The sequence below is a fragment of the Fopius arisanus genome, unplaced genomic scaffold (genome assembly GCF_000806365.1).
Source record: "Fopius arisanus strain USDA-PBARC FA_bdor unplaced genomic scaffold, ASM80636v1 scaffold00046, whole genome shotgun sequence".
NCBI classification, from domain to species: Eukaryota; Metazoa; Arthropoda; class Insecta; order Hymenoptera; family Braconidae; genus Fopius; species Fopius arisanus.
The window spans coordinates 518,665-534,034 of NW_011887785.1; the positions used below are offsets into that span (position 1 = coordinate 518,665).

General features: G+C 34.4%; 3 protein-coding genes across 7 annotated transcripts in view; 1 reads left to right on the forward strand and 2 right to left on the reverse strand.

The window, feature by feature from the left end:
• Positions 1–745: 745 nt before the first annotated feature.
• On the reverse strand, positions 746–6,768 carry LOC105267403 (high affinity nerve growth factor receptor). 5 transcript variants are annotated; one of them, XM_011306240.1, is made up of 8 exons: positions 6,477–6,768; positions 5,857–5,943; positions 3,369–3,670; positions 2,989–3,132; positions 2,462–2,624; positions 2,063–2,346; positions 1,703–1,876; positions 746–1,525 (listed from the first exon to the last, which is right to left on the reverse strand). In XM_011306240.1, exons 2-8 carry the CDS (start codon positions 5,918–5,920, stop codon positions 1,061–1,063), a joined length of 1,596 nt encoding a protein of 531 aa, XP_011304542.1. In that variant the 5' UTR covers positions 5,921–5,943; positions 6,477–6,768; the 3' UTR covers positions 746–1,060. The 5 variants fall into 5 exon arrangements, with proteins under 5 accessions (XP_011304542.1, XP_011304540.1, XP_011304541.1 ...); XM_011306238.1 differs by having other exon boundaries at positions 5,857–6,143; positions 6,477–6,767; XM_011306239.1 differs by lacking the exon at positions 6,477–6,768 and adding an exon at positions 6,236–6,275 and having other exon boundaries at positions 5,857–6,143.
• Positions 6,769–8,211: 1,443 nt separating this feature from the next.
• LOC105267406 (sodium channel protein Nach) lies at positions 8,212–12,551 on the forward strand. The gene is made up of 5 exons (XM_011306243.1): positions 8,212–8,293; positions 10,967–11,159; positions 11,237–11,385; positions 11,536–11,679; positions 11,802–12,551. The coding sequence occupies exons 1-5, from the start codon at positions 8,229–8,231 to the stop codon at positions 12,472–12,474; spliced, it is 1,224 nt and encodes a 407-aa protein (XP_011304545.1). The 5' UTR covers positions 8,212–8,228; the 3' UTR covers positions 12,475–12,551.
• Positions 12,552–12,704: 153 nt separating this feature from the next.
• The window catches only part of LOC105267405 (potassium voltage-gated channel subfamily KQT member 4), a 27,174-nt gene continuing 24,508 nt past the window's right edge, over positions 12,705–15,370 (reverse strand). The window contains exons 18-19 of the mRNA XM_011306242.1: positions 14,774–14,961; positions 12,705–14,019 (exon numbers count right to left, since the gene is read on the reverse strand). Coding sequence (XP_011304544.1) covers positions 13,871–14,019; positions 14,774–14,961 — 337 coding nt within the window. The 3' untranslated portion in view covers positions 12,705–13,870. The remainder of the gene's footprint in view (positions 14,020–14,773; positions 14,962–15,370) is intronic.

Below are 15,370 nucleotides of genomic sequence, written 5' to 3' on the forward strand. Positions count from 1 at the left end.
ATATTTCAATTTTTTATAGAAAATGTAGTTACGGAAATTTTGATATCTTCCTCCGATTTCGAGTTATTAAACTTTTCATTTTATTGAATTATTCAATTCAATTGCGAAAAAAAATCATCATCTCATAATTTAAAAAAAAAATCATATTTATTCGTCAATTCTTCATTTTTTTACGTACAAGAGATGAAAAATGAAAAAATATTATTTTTATAAATTTGTTTATCCACAAGCAAAAATAAATCGTAAAATCGAGAGAGCAATTGATTTTCGTTATCGCGAGCTCTTGATTCCGCTAAAAAAAAATGCAGAAATATCTCTGCATGTCCCAGTGGCTGTGTAATTGACATAAAATTGTCAAGTAATTATGATAAAGTGCAGTGAATCGGCAAACAATGGCGCCATGTAAATAGCCACCATTTGTCCTCATTATCCACACGTACAAGTAAAAATCAAAAGCGAGAGTTTGAATTAGGAAAATAAAAACAACACTTCACTGCCCTCAGAAAATATTTATTCACCAACTCGGACATTATATCTGTACATCGATTAAAAATCAAGTTCACGTAGTAATAAATTATTTACAATTAATTATTTATTTTATAAATAATACTAAAGTTTCTTTCTGTTTTTACAGCGCTCCATCGATTCCTGAGAATGTACATCTTTTTTATTTATTTATTATTATTATTTCATCGCCCGTATGTAATAAATTAATTCAAGTCATCAATCTCTTATTGTTTTTTATACAATTCCGTCTGCGAATTTTTAATTCGAATTTTATATTGCAAAAATCACGAAAACTGCGATTTTTTTTTGTCAAATTGCGATTTTTCGAGTTGAGTTTTCTGGAAAAATCTAGAAATTGAAGGAAGATAGTGAAATTTTTATAACCACCTTTTTTTTAGCTCTCACATTCCTCTAAAAAAAATATATTAATAAAAATTTCGCTATCTCCTTTCAATCCCGAGAAATCGCGTAAAAACGGGCCTAGAATCCACTTTTCCAGAATATTTCAGCGTTTCCATCAAAAAATTGTGTAAATTGACTGCAAATAGTTTATTTACACGTGGAAAGGGGGAAGTGGTTGGAGATATTCTTTGGGTTGAGTGGGTGCAGGTACAAGATATCCCCCTGTGTCCAGGATGTCGAGAGAGGGAATGGTGACCGGTCCCTGGGGTGGTCTGGGTAAACTTCCTTTTTCCATCTCCACTGTTTCCCGTCCTTTCTGCAATCTCTCAAGTATTTCAGGAAATTTAAAACGGTCTCGCGGTTCTGATTTCCAACAGCCCGACATTATTTTACATATGAATGGAGGGCAATCCTCCGGTGGAATGAGCATTATTCCCTGGGAAATGAGTTTAACAACTTCTTCGTTGGTGTGTCCGTAGTACGGCTGTTTACCGTATGAGTAAACTTCCCAGAGGACTACCCCGAAGCTCCAGACATCACTCTCCAGGGTAAATCGTCCGTAGATTACACTCTCTGGTGACATCCACCGAACTGGAAGCATCCTGGATCCACCAATCTGTCGGGGTACCACAGAAATTTCATTTTCACCACCAGAAATTATTTTTACACACAGAACCAGGTGCTCGTTAAGTCAAGTATAATTTCCAATTTTTCCCAATCCGGGAAATGACAAAATTAAATAAAATTTTACGATTTTTTCCTCGAGAATTTGTTAAATAATAATGTTAATTACCTTGTAATAGTCACAAGTGTAGATATCCCTGGACATCCCGAAGTCGGCTATTTTAACCACTAGATCATCCCCGACGAGGCAATTACGACAAGCCAGGTCACGGTGTACGAATCTCTGTGCTGAGAGATACGTCATGCCCGAGGCTATTTGCACTACAATCCAATACAATGAGTCCTGAAAATAAAATCACTGATTAAACAAATCAATGAATCAATTTAATTAATTTATAATTGATTCAATTCGTGAAAAAAATTGTGAAAACATTGCAAAAAATGTAGACAATTCTCCATTTTGCCATTAAATAATTAATAGAGTATAAAATGATTAATAAACGATTATTGTTATTATTATTATTATTACCTTAGTAAGAGGTTCGAGTCCAGAGATAGAACAGATAGGAAATTGTCTGGAATTAGCCCTGAGGACTTTAGCAAGATCTCCATGAGGCATGAATTGAAAAACCATCCATGGACTATTACTGGAGTCCCTCAGAACAACTCCGACGAGTGACAAAATATTATCGTGATGAAAAGTCGACATTATCTCAACCTCTCGCATAAAGTCCTCTTCAGCCTCTCGTGACGCCCCGTCTTTGAGAACTTTAACCGCAACAATTTCCGTCCTGTCGACGTGACGAAGTTCACCTGAGAGTGAAGGACAGGATTAAATGTGAAATTGAAAGAGAAAAAGTTGAAATGTTTCTCGTTCCATGACGAGGGTTTAAAGCGGAGTCTTTTAGATTTTCTATTTTTATTTTACCTTTGTACACCTTTCCGAAACAGCCCTCACCCACTTCAAACATGAAGACCAAATGATCACGATGAAGAATTGGTACTTCCGGTGGGGTACACCCGAAGTACTGGGGATTCTGGATGTACTTGTTCGGTAGCAAGAGACTTTTTGTCAAATTCATCGGCGATAACTGTAAACAAAATTCAATTTGTTATTAAAATAACAGAAAACACATGAAATCATCTTCGATTTTGCGCTGGTATATTTATAAAAAATTCGAGTGGACTGACAGAAGCTGAAATATTTGGGAGATGAACACCAATTGGGAGACGAACGTCAGAATTCATCGATCGGTCCTGGAGACTTGAGATTATTACGAATATTGATCATCAGGAATTCAAAGAACCCCTCATTCCCGAAATAATTGAAGCAAAATAGGTTATCAATCACTCAAGGAATCACCAATTTCCTTCAGCTCCCTTACAAAAGTCCTCGGAACATCGTCTTATTCCATTCCATTGATCATTAATTCTTTCTTTTATTCAGATACTCACGTCAAGAGTCTTTCCCTCGACTTTTTCACTGTAACATTTTCTCCTCCACAAGCGGAATATGACGGCAATGATTCCGATTACCACCAGACAAGCTATCAAGACGCCAATCATCCCAGCTATTTTTTCTTTATCCGTTTCCTCAACCTAAGAGAAAGAAAAATACGTCAGTCGTCTTATGATTAATGATGTTCAGCCCACTGTGGCGTTCATTAATAAAAAAATAAATTACTCAATTTTCAGATGATAACGAAAGTTATCTCCTCCATTCATTCATTCATTCATTCAAAAATTTATAATTATAGGTTAATAATTATACAATTATTACAAATATTTATAAAATAATGGAATTGAGTAGAATATTTTTTTAAATTAAAACTCACATGTCCCCGATCTGGTAGGGGGTCTGTATTATTTTTTGTGATACTGATTGGGGGTCGCACAGGTATGGGTTTCCCCACTTCCGGGGAAACAGTGATTCGTGTCAAACACTTCAGATCATCAGTTGGCGTTGATGAGTCATGAGTGCAAACGCACTTTGAAGTGTTATTCGGGAATTGCCTGCAGGCAGCCTCATCACCACAGATATTTCTACCCAAGCAGTTTGTGAATTTCTCCGGGCCTCCAGGTGTCCTCTGCAGACGCTCCACAATTTCTCGTCCTTCGGCGATATCTGGAGGTGAATCTGTAATTAATTTCGTATTTTATTATGATTTTTACATTAATTTTCAGTTTGACAACTCAAGACTCGTGCGCATGACCATCACGCATATGAGATTCGACGACAAAATGGCCGCACGACAAAATGGTTCCCGTCGGGAAGTACGATTTTTTAATTTAGGTGGAAGTTTACCAGGAAAATTCTCTTGTGAGATAGATAATTAAATATTTTAGGTCGGGGAAGGGGACTTGGATAATCTGGACTCCTGGACGTTCCTATTGTGGATGAATTTCGGATAAACATAATAGAGGTTGTGGGATGGGAATTCATGGAGTGGTACATAATGCAAAATGGAGGAGACAGTGAGGGGCATTGATGTTGGAGTTCTGGGCAACGGGTCAGGGCGTTATCTCCACGGTCAACGGAGATGGACAACGAGTCTCATGTCTTCCTCGGACTCCATCAAACCCATCCCAGAATTTTTTTTTATTCCACTAGGTATTTACGCGCACGTATTTTATGGTGTGCGGTGAAAGAAAGGGTAAAATTGTTTTAATATGGATAATTTAAAAAATTATTAAAAATTGAATCACGTCGATTGTTTAATTTAATTTAAATTTGATATTTCGTGGATATTTTTATTTTCTAGCTGGGAAAATTCTTGTTTTTTTAATGGAGTTAGGGGAAATAAAATGGACTGCGTGGAAGTTCTCTATCGGTCTGACCCCAGACCGTTAAATGTCATTCGGTTATCAGAACAAATTTTAAGATCTCCCATTTATCATTAAATTACGGGAGACAGAGGAACAGCTGTCTGGAACTAGTAGTGAATCTCCCACCAATTAGTTTTTTCCTAATCTCATTAATGTTACGTAATTCTGGAGCTGGTCTGTAAAAATATAAATAAAAGACAACTGCAAAAATATTGCCTCGAAAAAAATAGAATTATCCCAGTTTATTGCTGTCAATATAAATAATTTATTCAGTGAGAAAAATTGTTGAGCTCAGGACAGTCTCCAAATGTTCAACACAACATCTTATTTATCTTAATGTTCACCAAAATATTTGTTTAGTTGCAATAATTCAGTAGCGGAATGGTACCCTAGGAGAAGCGCGCACTTTCTCTAGCTCATTTTTCCCAAATATCTCGGTATCGAAGAAAAATAGTGACATTACCGTAAATACCTTTTTTGTAGCTATCACAATTATCTACAAAAAATGTATCACCAAAAAAATCAGTATCACCCTTCAATTCCGAGATATCACCCAAAAACTGAGATCGATAAAAAAAATCCACTCCAAAATCCAAAATCCAAGTTCAATCGAAATCGATATTATTAAATCGTCATTACTGGGGATTTAAAATTTCTCTCCCACAAAAATGTGAGTTATTATCAACTAACAGCTTATTGTAATAAATCATTAATCGACTGTATCGATTGCAACGGCGGAATGATGCCGCAAAATCAGTGCACATGTAGGTCGTGGGCATGCGGGTAATTCAGTGAACAAACAATCCCTTGAATTTCGTCCACAGAAAATCTACCGCTTATCGGTTTGAGTCCTAATGACTCTGGGTTTATCAACAACTCAGATTACAAGTACTCCCTTTCAATATCCCCTTCTAATCTCGATATAGCTAGAGACTCGACTATCGTTTTAGGATTTATCGATTAGCGATTAAATATAAATAACCGCTGCCCCCAATATTTCGATAAATAATATAGTATTTCTGATAAAAAAATATAATCATCACTGGACCGGTAAAAAATTGATAAATATCATTAAAAATATTTCTAATGATCTCAAGCCATTGATTACGACTCTCACCGCAATTACACACCGAGAAAAAAATTTTCTTTACTCAAAAATATTTACTAACCACAAGAAAATATATTTGGCATTTATTAATTAGTAAGTCTTATGGGAGTATTTACACAGTGATCGCCAAATTTACTTGTGGGAAGAAAATATATAAATTATATAATTATATATATAAATATATAAATATATAAATATATAATTCTTGGCAAAAATAATTTTTTTCTCAGTGCATGAAATATCGTTAGCCTGAAAAAATTATTTCTCCCTATTCCCCAAATTTCATGTTTAATATTTATAAAAAAATCCAACTGGTCTGACATAAACAGGTACATCTCCACTACCTGTCGCACGTCATTACCTCCTTATCACTGCAATCATAAACTTACCAGAATGAATCTCCTCGGAATTCGCGACAAGACCTTTCCTCCGCGATATCCTTTCTCGTTTCATCGCACCTCAAGTCCTCTCCCTCGCTATTTTATTATCCCCAAAATAAAATAACAACTCGTTTGTTAATTCGCGGGTATCTATTACTCGAAACTAGAAATTCATTCTAGAACTCCCAGAAATCATTCAACTCATTGATAACAGACTCCAACGGAAACATCAGTGTTGCCCCCACGTTTTATTGCCCTTATCGTTATTTCCTTCTCGATAATTAATTCACTTCGCACTTTGGATAAAACAAGAGCATCAAAAATCCATATTCATCCATACACGGAGAGAAATATTTAGTAAAAATTACGGAACTTTCAGTTTACTTACCGATTACGGAGTTAATCCGAAAAATTTAAGTGACGGTATGGTTATTTTTCACCGATAATTCAGATAAAAATTATGGAACAGCGCGGAAAAATTGCGTGACTTTAGATAAAAATTACGTGACAGTTCCGTAAAATTTCCGACAACCACATTTCGCACCAGAATTACGGAAAATACACGTAATTTTTATTGAATATTTCTCTCAGTGTAATCCCGTTACTATTAAAAAAAAAATATGAATTACTTTATCACATTATCATCTATTCACGATTCTTCACAACAATGTTTATTACTCATGAATTATTAGTACACGGTTGTTATTATTTTTCAATTTATGGGGCTTTTTCGGTGTTTTATCCAGTGAATGGTCCAGGGTGCGAGTACCCTTGGACATTTAAATCGGTACACCATTTAAATTGGGAAAATTTATGTTGTGAGAGTTGAAGTTTTGGTAAAGAGCTGTGAATGACTTGACGAGCATCCAACAACACTCTGCCTCACTAACTGACAATCCAAGATCTCTTTTCTCAACTGTAAGTTCTCTCAAACGATAAACTCCTCCGCGTTTCTCATCTCTCATCCAATCCCATTCCACCATTTCGATCGTTAAGAAACTACAGTCTCACCCTCCGACTCATTTTTCAAAAGTTAAGTCACCGCCCTTATCGCATTATCAAATAGATTATTCTCCACCACGGATCGGTCAGAGTTTAAGTAAATATTGAAATTGTGACGGTCACTTCGATGACGCATTTTTCAAATTCAGTTTTTCGGGGATAAGTACGAAACTGGGGGAGATAGCCATTTTTTTCTGAGGACCTTTTTTGTTCAGCTCGGTGAGATCTAAGGAAAAGGTCATTATGAAAAATTTTATATCTCCTGTGGATTGCGGGATTTTCAGAGAATACTGGGTGGTAACTGAAATCGATGAAAATCGGCGGTTATCGGTGGATAACGGCGAATCTAGGGCGGATAGCCGATTTTTTCTATCCACCTTTTTTGTAGGGATCATTAAGACCTAGGGGAAAGGTCATTATGAAAAATCTCCTATCTCCCTTAGATCTCGCGATTTTTAGCGGAAACTGAAAAACTTTTGTGAAACATTTCATTTTTCGCGTAACATGGTTCATCACCGGAAAATCATTAAAAAAAATAACAATTTATTTAAAAAATTACTCCAAATAAGTCTGAAGGAGACGTTTATTCCGCATTTCTAATTCCAAACAAGAGAATCTATGTTGAGAATAAATCTATAAATAACGAAAAAGGCAGCACTTGATACTCTATTTATTTATACCGTTGATCGAATCCCAACGGTTTTCAACTTTAAAATCAACAGACACTATTCAATTCGATTATTAAATCATTACCCTGAAAGAATAATTTTCCAACTCCAATAACAATAATTACTGAATTTAATTATCAATTTTTACACCGATTCGACTGTTAAATAATCGATTATGAATTTTCAAAGTGGAAATTATTATTTATTAATTATTCTGGTACATGGATGGGCTGGGGGAATGACCGAAGGCTTTTTAGAGAATAAATCTCAATTTTTTATTAGGATGGTTTGGCTGGGGCAGGCCCAGATTTTGGGATAAGTCTTGGAATCGTAAAATATTTTTTTTTTCGACGTGTGGGCGGCGGTTTAGCGAGTCTGAATGGGCGGATTTAATGCAATCAGTGATTCGTGACAATCCCAAGTCACTTTAATCCTCTTTTATTTCTCACTCCTTGGGGATTAATAATTTGCGAATTGTTAATTATTTTTTTTTTTAATCAACACCAGATCTGCATGTGCACTGATTTTGCGGCGTCATTCCGCCATTGCAATCGATACAGTCGATTAATGATTGATTACTATAAGCTGTTGGTGAATGGTAGCTGATATTTTTGGGGGGGGAGGAATTTTAAATCCCCAGTAATGATGATTTACTGTAAATATTAATTTCAATTGAACTTGAATGAAACGAGAAATAATATCGCGGAGAAAATGTCGCGTCGCGAATTCCGCGGAGATTTATTCTGGCAAGTCTATGGCAGTGATAAGAACTTGAGGTGAGTTGATGTGACAGGTAGTGGAGATCTACCTGTTTATGTCAGTCCAATTAAATTTTTTATAAATACCAAGAATTTTTTATAAATAAATTTAGGGAATGGGAAATTTTTTTCTGGGCACACGATATTTTGAGGAATTTCGCTGATAGTCGTTATCATCGGATCAAGATCGTTGGGAATATTATTTTATTTTAGGGTAATGATGGTATTGATGATTGGGAGGATATTTTGAAATTTTGAGATGAAATGAAAATTAAAAGAACTGGTGTTTAACAAAAACCGTCGGCAACTATTTTAGTCGCCAGGTGTGAGACTGTAAGAGACGTATAAACATAACAAGAAAAGTTCTTTGCATTCTGTGATGGCTGCCACTTGAGAACTATTATCCCATCACTTCTGGCACGTTCCAATATTTTTTTTATCGGTTGTACATTTTTTATGACGGAGGGTTGATTTTTCGTTGGGGGAGGGAGGATTTTCTTTTTTTATACAATTATTTGTTTATTTGGGATTTGTTGACGGAGGAGTCAACGATGAGATCAAGGAACTAAAGGATAAATCATTCAGTTCAATTCCTTTCTTCAATCCTTTTATCTCATCTATCGAAATATTCGCTAAAATATTGACTCGAAAAAAATGGAATTATTCTAGTTTACCAGTTGACAGCGGAATTATTGCTGTCAATATAAATAATTTATTCAGTGATAAAAATTGTTGAGCTCAGGACAGTCTCCAAATGTTCAACACAACATCTTATTTTTCTTAATGTTCATCAAAATATTTGTTTAGTTGCAATAATTCAGTAGCGGAATGGTACCCTAGGAGAAGCGCGCACTTTCTCGAGCTCAGTTTTTCCCAAATATCTCGGTATCAAAGGAAAATAGTGACATTACCGTAAATACCTTTTTCGTAGCTATCACAATTATCTACAAAAAATGTATCAACAAAAATATCCGTATCACCCTTCAATTCCAAGATATCACCGAAAAACTGGGATCGATTAAAAAAAATTCTGCGTTTTATCCGTTTTATTTATTTTATATCAGTAATTCTTTTGTGTGGGTGTACGACAAATTCTAAAATCATGAAAAATCAGGGTGGCATGTATGCGGCCATATGTCAGTGGCCACTGGTATTATAATGGAAGAGGAAATCTTTCCGAGGTTGAAATAATAAAGCAAAACTCCCCGAGGTGTACAAAAGAGGCCGAGAGTATGTTTATCTTCTTGAGTTAGTCTCGAGGGTTATTCCCCTTTACATTCAAGTGCCATCTGAAATTGACGAGGAACAATCCGTTTATTTCAACATTAAAATAATACATAATCGATATTTATAAAAACAAAAAAAACCCTGAAATAATTCCTCATCAAATTCACCCCACAAAAATTTATTTCATTCAATCAATTCAATCCAATTAATTATTGTTTATAAATTCAGAAATTCATACATCGCTATAAATAATAAACAAAATAATATCTCGATTCGATCAATACGATTTTTTCATTCGATTTCCAATTAAAACAGAAATCCAATTAATTGCATAATTATTTAATGAAAAGTAAGAAAATTGAATAAAAAAACAAACAATTCCATGAATAATTAATTATTTATCTAGGGATCGATATGACGGGCGGTAATTTATCCACTCAGCGATCGTGATCGATATTGTTTAAAATATTTAAAGGGATTTGAATGAATTTTTAATTGTTGCTGGATATTCACGCGATTTTAGTCTCGCGTGATGTGGAATTGATGACGGATTGTCACGCCACGGTAATTTCACATTGTGTTGTACGGGAATTGAGTAAATCGGTTGGTGACAGCCGTTAAATTGCGGGAATAAGTCATGCGGTATCTTCCACCTTTTGCAAAGTTACGCGCGAGTTATCGCTTGCGCAGTTTGGAATTCCTCCGAGAAAATACACTCCATGGATTCACTTACTTCATTGATTACAAACGACCGGGATGGGACAGGTATTTTTTTATTTATCCCACCATTTTTACCATCTTTCGTATTATTTATTTAATTTTTTTCCAGAAGAAAAATCCATCGCACTCATTTTTTAATAATAATAAATAAAATAATAATAATTCATGATATGGGGATGGGACAGGTATTTTTTTATTTATCCTACCATTTTTACCATCCATCGTATTATTTATTTAATTTTTTTCCAGAAGAAAAATACATCGCACTCATTTTTAAATAATAATAAATAAAATAATAATAATTCATGATATATAATAATAATAATTTGTGTTCTTTGGGAGTTATTATTTTTATTGGTATTTTTAGTGGAATTTTTTGGAATTTGAAATTTGTTTATGAATTTTTTTGGCGGAATTTTTTTTTTATTTCGAAAATTGAAGTTTTCTGGTTTTTTTTTTTCAGACATTTACAAACGATCGGGTTGGGACATTTTTACCATCTTTCGAATTATTTATTTAATTTTTTTCCAGAAGAAAAATACATCGCACTCATTTTTTAATAATAATAAATAAAATAATAATAATTCATGATATATAATAATAATAATCAGTGTTCTTAGGGAATTATTATTTTTATTGGTATTTTTAGTGGAATTTTTTGGAATTTGAAATTTGTTTATGAATTTTTCTGGCGGAAATTTTTTTTTATTTCGAAAATTGAAGTTTTCTGGTTTTTTTTTTCAGACATTTTTGGGGCATGTGCACTTTAGCTGCTTTTGGAGCAACTCTTTCCTTCGCAGTTATTATTCTAATTAAATATTTAACGGAGCCGATGTTTACGGTTGTTCATATACCGAAAGTCGATTACACGATTTTATTTCCCGCGGTTATCGCCTGTCCCTCGTCGGAATACTTGGATCTCCGTAATTACACTGAAGTATTTATTGTTTTTAAATTGTTCAGTCTAGGACAGATTGATTGGATTTTTTATTATGAATTTTTATTGGAGTGCAGGAGGAGGCGAAGACCTTGAGATCGGTTTATGATTGGAATTGGAAGGAGATAAAAATTTCTAAATCACTGAGAATTACTCCGGATCTCCAGAATTTATTCGAAATTTCTCTGCCGAACTGTCGAGAGCTGTTCACAAATTGTGAACATATGTAAGTAATTATGTAATTATCTTCAGAGAAATCAGAACCATCTGTTCAGTCGAGAGTTGAGAAAACTCGGAATTATTCTCGATTTAAATAATTTATCAAATCGATTTTTCCCTTTTTCATTGTTATTTTAAAAATTTCAACTGTTCACAGGGGAAAATCCATGAACTGTTCAGAGATGTTCACCACAATGCAGACATTCCAAGGAAAATGTTGTGCCACAAGTCCAGTAGAAGTGACGGCAGAGCAAAAAAACCGCAGCATAAAATTCACGCCGATTTTAAAAAAGCGAATGAAGTAAATAAAAAAAAGAGTTATTGCAAATGAAAGAAGAAAAAATGGATAGAGCAGTAAAAAATGAAGAAGAGAAAAATTCAGTGTCAGCTCAAGACTAATTAAATGATTTATTTATTCCACAGCATGTACTTCAGGTCTAACTGGTTTTTACCTCGTGGATCATCAATCAACTACAGATTAATCCAGAACATGTCATTCACAATATCGATGCAGATAACGACAACAGCATCGGAAGCTAGTCTGGTAAATCCAAAACTCCGTGGATGCATATTGCCAGAGGAAGGTGTAGGCCATTCGGAGTGTCAATTAAACTGTCAAAGATCAATATTCACGGATGACCTGGGGTGCATCCCCTGGTGGATGACAGGTGAAAAATCCATGAGGTGTCGTCTCACCGAGTACAATAAACTCCTGAAAAATATATCCAGCTTTGACAGATGCCATGACAACTGCCCCCTGGAATGCAACTCCACGTGGTACAATATTGACAGGATTCATGCACCTTCTGATGACACCACCTCCGTCTCCATGAGTCACTGGCCCCTCGTCACCTACGAGAGAAAAGTAATATTTGGAATTCTGGAACTCATCGTTGCCATTGGAGGAATTCTTGGCCTCTTCATGGGATATTCACTTCTCGTTACTGTCGAGCAAATTTATTTTTTCACCATTAGGTCTTATTGTGGTGCTGTTCTCGCTGAGGATGAGCCCCACGTCGTCAATCACGTGGAGGTGAAACCCAGAAATAAAAAACATCTCGAGAGTTACAATTATGGGAATTTTTATATCGAATAATTTTCATGTGGAATTCTCGGGGGAATTCACTGGGAATTCCAGATTTTTTCATTTTTTTTTTAGAATTCTGGAGGGAATTGGAATTATAAAATATTATAAAGATTAATTAATTAATGATGTCTTTGAATAATATTTCAGCTTTAAAATTTGAATTCGAATACTGAATTATTCTAGTGAATTATAAATTAATCTGTATTTTCAATTGTTAATTAATGGTAGCATTAATATTAATTAACATCAGTATTTCATTGAAATCCCATTCCAGAATTTTCTCATTTTTTTTTCCTGAAAAATGTGAAGAGATAAATTCTATTTCGTAATGAAAACCGATAACTTTCTTTTTATGAGAAATATCTGTGAAGATATTTAGTAGATAAACTTTGTACCAGAAGTTTCAGCCGATAACTTCAGCCCCAGAGTCTCTCCCCCTCGAGTGAAAAAAGAAATTGATTAATCCAAAAGGAATTTGACATAAATATATTAATTCTCTCTCGATTTGTTTCCATTGTAAACCAATTGTTTATGAAATATTCTTGTGCTTTGGAAAACATCGGGAGGTGTCGAATAATTGTATAAACAATTAAAAAATAATCAGCATTTTATTCTTTATCGTAAAGTGACAGCGAAGACACTTTCAGTAGAGAAAAAAAATTATCTCTCAAGCCTTAAACTACTTACAGTAATTATTTATACTTTGGTCTATCGAAGCTTGTACGATAAATTTGTTTATTAAAATTGCTCATTTGTATCGATGCACTGACTCCCCTAAATTTGCATCTCTGTGCGAATTTCTCTCGTCAAAATGCCATTTTAATTTTGTATAATAATGTATATTAATAATCCTATAAAAATTTATTTAAAATTGTATTCTCTCTTGATTAAATGGTCGGTTGTTTATTTATTTTTTTTGCTTCCCTATTTTTCCTCCAATTCTTAACTGTATATTTTCGTGAGTAAATGTTATTTCGATTTGATACAAATGCGGAGAGAAAAATAAAATGATGGTGTGATCTCAAAAGTGATCCCCTGAAATTTATTTCTCACGAACAATTGGCGTTTCATTCGCTGAAGCTTTCACTTGAATTTTATTTTATCAATTCACTGGAAAATAGAAAAAATTTAACGAAAGAGAAACGAAACGAAAGAGATAAAGCGTGTGAAAAAATTGAGTTGTGAGAGGCCGTCGATAATATTTCACTTATAATACGAATATTGTCTCCGTCGTGTCACGGATTTTTTCTATTTCTCATTAATTGATTTTAATTTGATTTTTGTTAATCTATGTCAATTGGATACATTGCGAAATAATGAGTCTAAATTCTGGAGTATTTTTTCTCTAGGTGAATAAATTAATGAATGAAACTATAAGCGCGGTAAATTATTATCTAGATTTTTTTTAGGGCTCCAGGCTGCCTCCAGGGTCTATCGTGCTTGGAGATGCTGGAGATTCACCGAGGAGTGCTGCCCTTTCGCAGGACGTGTCCTCACCCTCGTTCTCGGTGTTGTATTCATCCCCTGAACGTCCCGGGTCGCACTCCACCGTTACTGGAATATTTTCCCCCAGTTCATCAGGAATTCATTGAATAATTTACCACAAATTTCGTGAGACTTTAATTAAAATTTATTTATAAAAGAATTCACTCGGAATTCACTCGGAATTTACTCTTCCAGGAAAGCGAAAATTTTCAACGGAATTCCCTGGAAATTTTACAAGGGAATTTTATTCAACGGGAAATCGCGAAAATACATATGTACATTTTACATATATTTACCAAAGATTGAGATACCGCAAATTGATTTTGGAACGAATTCGTTTTTTGGGGATATCTCGGGAAATAAAAGAAATATAAAAATTTTTGTTATTATCTTTTTTGTAGATATTGATTGTCTCTGTAAAAAAGATTTTATCGAAAATTCTCTTAACTCCTGAAATTACCGGGATATTTCCAAAAAACCGACGGTGATCTGATGACTGACCGACAAGTCAACAGAAATTTCGAGTGCGTTTTTTCGAGATATCTCCGGAATTAAAAGAGATATCGATATTTACATAACGACCTTTCCTGCGGTTTTCGATTAGCTCTACAAAAAAGGTCTCAATGAAAAATTAATTATCTCAATTATTTCCGGAGATATTCACGTGAAAATCAAGTTCAATGAAGTCCAGTCGATTTTCGGTGTTAATTCAAATTTCGTGTAATTAATTATTATTATTATTATTATTAATGGATCGGTGAATGGACTGTAAATAAAGTCTTTCTGGTTTGTTTTAAATAAATAATGTGATTTTAACACGAACCCGTGGATTTATCGAAGCGTCCGTTGACAGCGGAGGGTCGTATCGTCTCTTTTCTAGTTTCGGATAGATTAGGCACAATGATAACGACCCCATCGTCCTTGGGCGATAAGGAACCACCCGAATATGTGATCGGTGGTTTAATCCCTGGGGATTCATCCAGATGAACCAGGTGTGGTGGGGCTATTGAGCTGAAAGAAGAGGATCGAGATTCATGTACACCAGGAAATGTGATTGATGGAATTATCAAAGATATCGACTCCAGTGAATATTCAACGGTAAATTGCATTTTTCATTGGACCCCGAGGGAAATTTATTGTTCGGTACTCGTCGTTAAGTTTTTGAATCACTCACTTTGAAAATATTGCGGAATATCAGTTTTCGGTGGGAAATTGGACGGGATTTATGTCTTTGATATTTTCTGGTCATTTTAGATTAATCGGGGAAAAGGAAAAATTCGAATTTTATATTTAGAATTTTTTGGAAATATTATTGGAATTGAAAATTCAAATGTAAAATGGAAATGGAAATGGAAATTCAAATTTAAAATGAAAATTTTAATTCAAATTCAAATTGAAGTCGAAATTCAAATTTAAAATG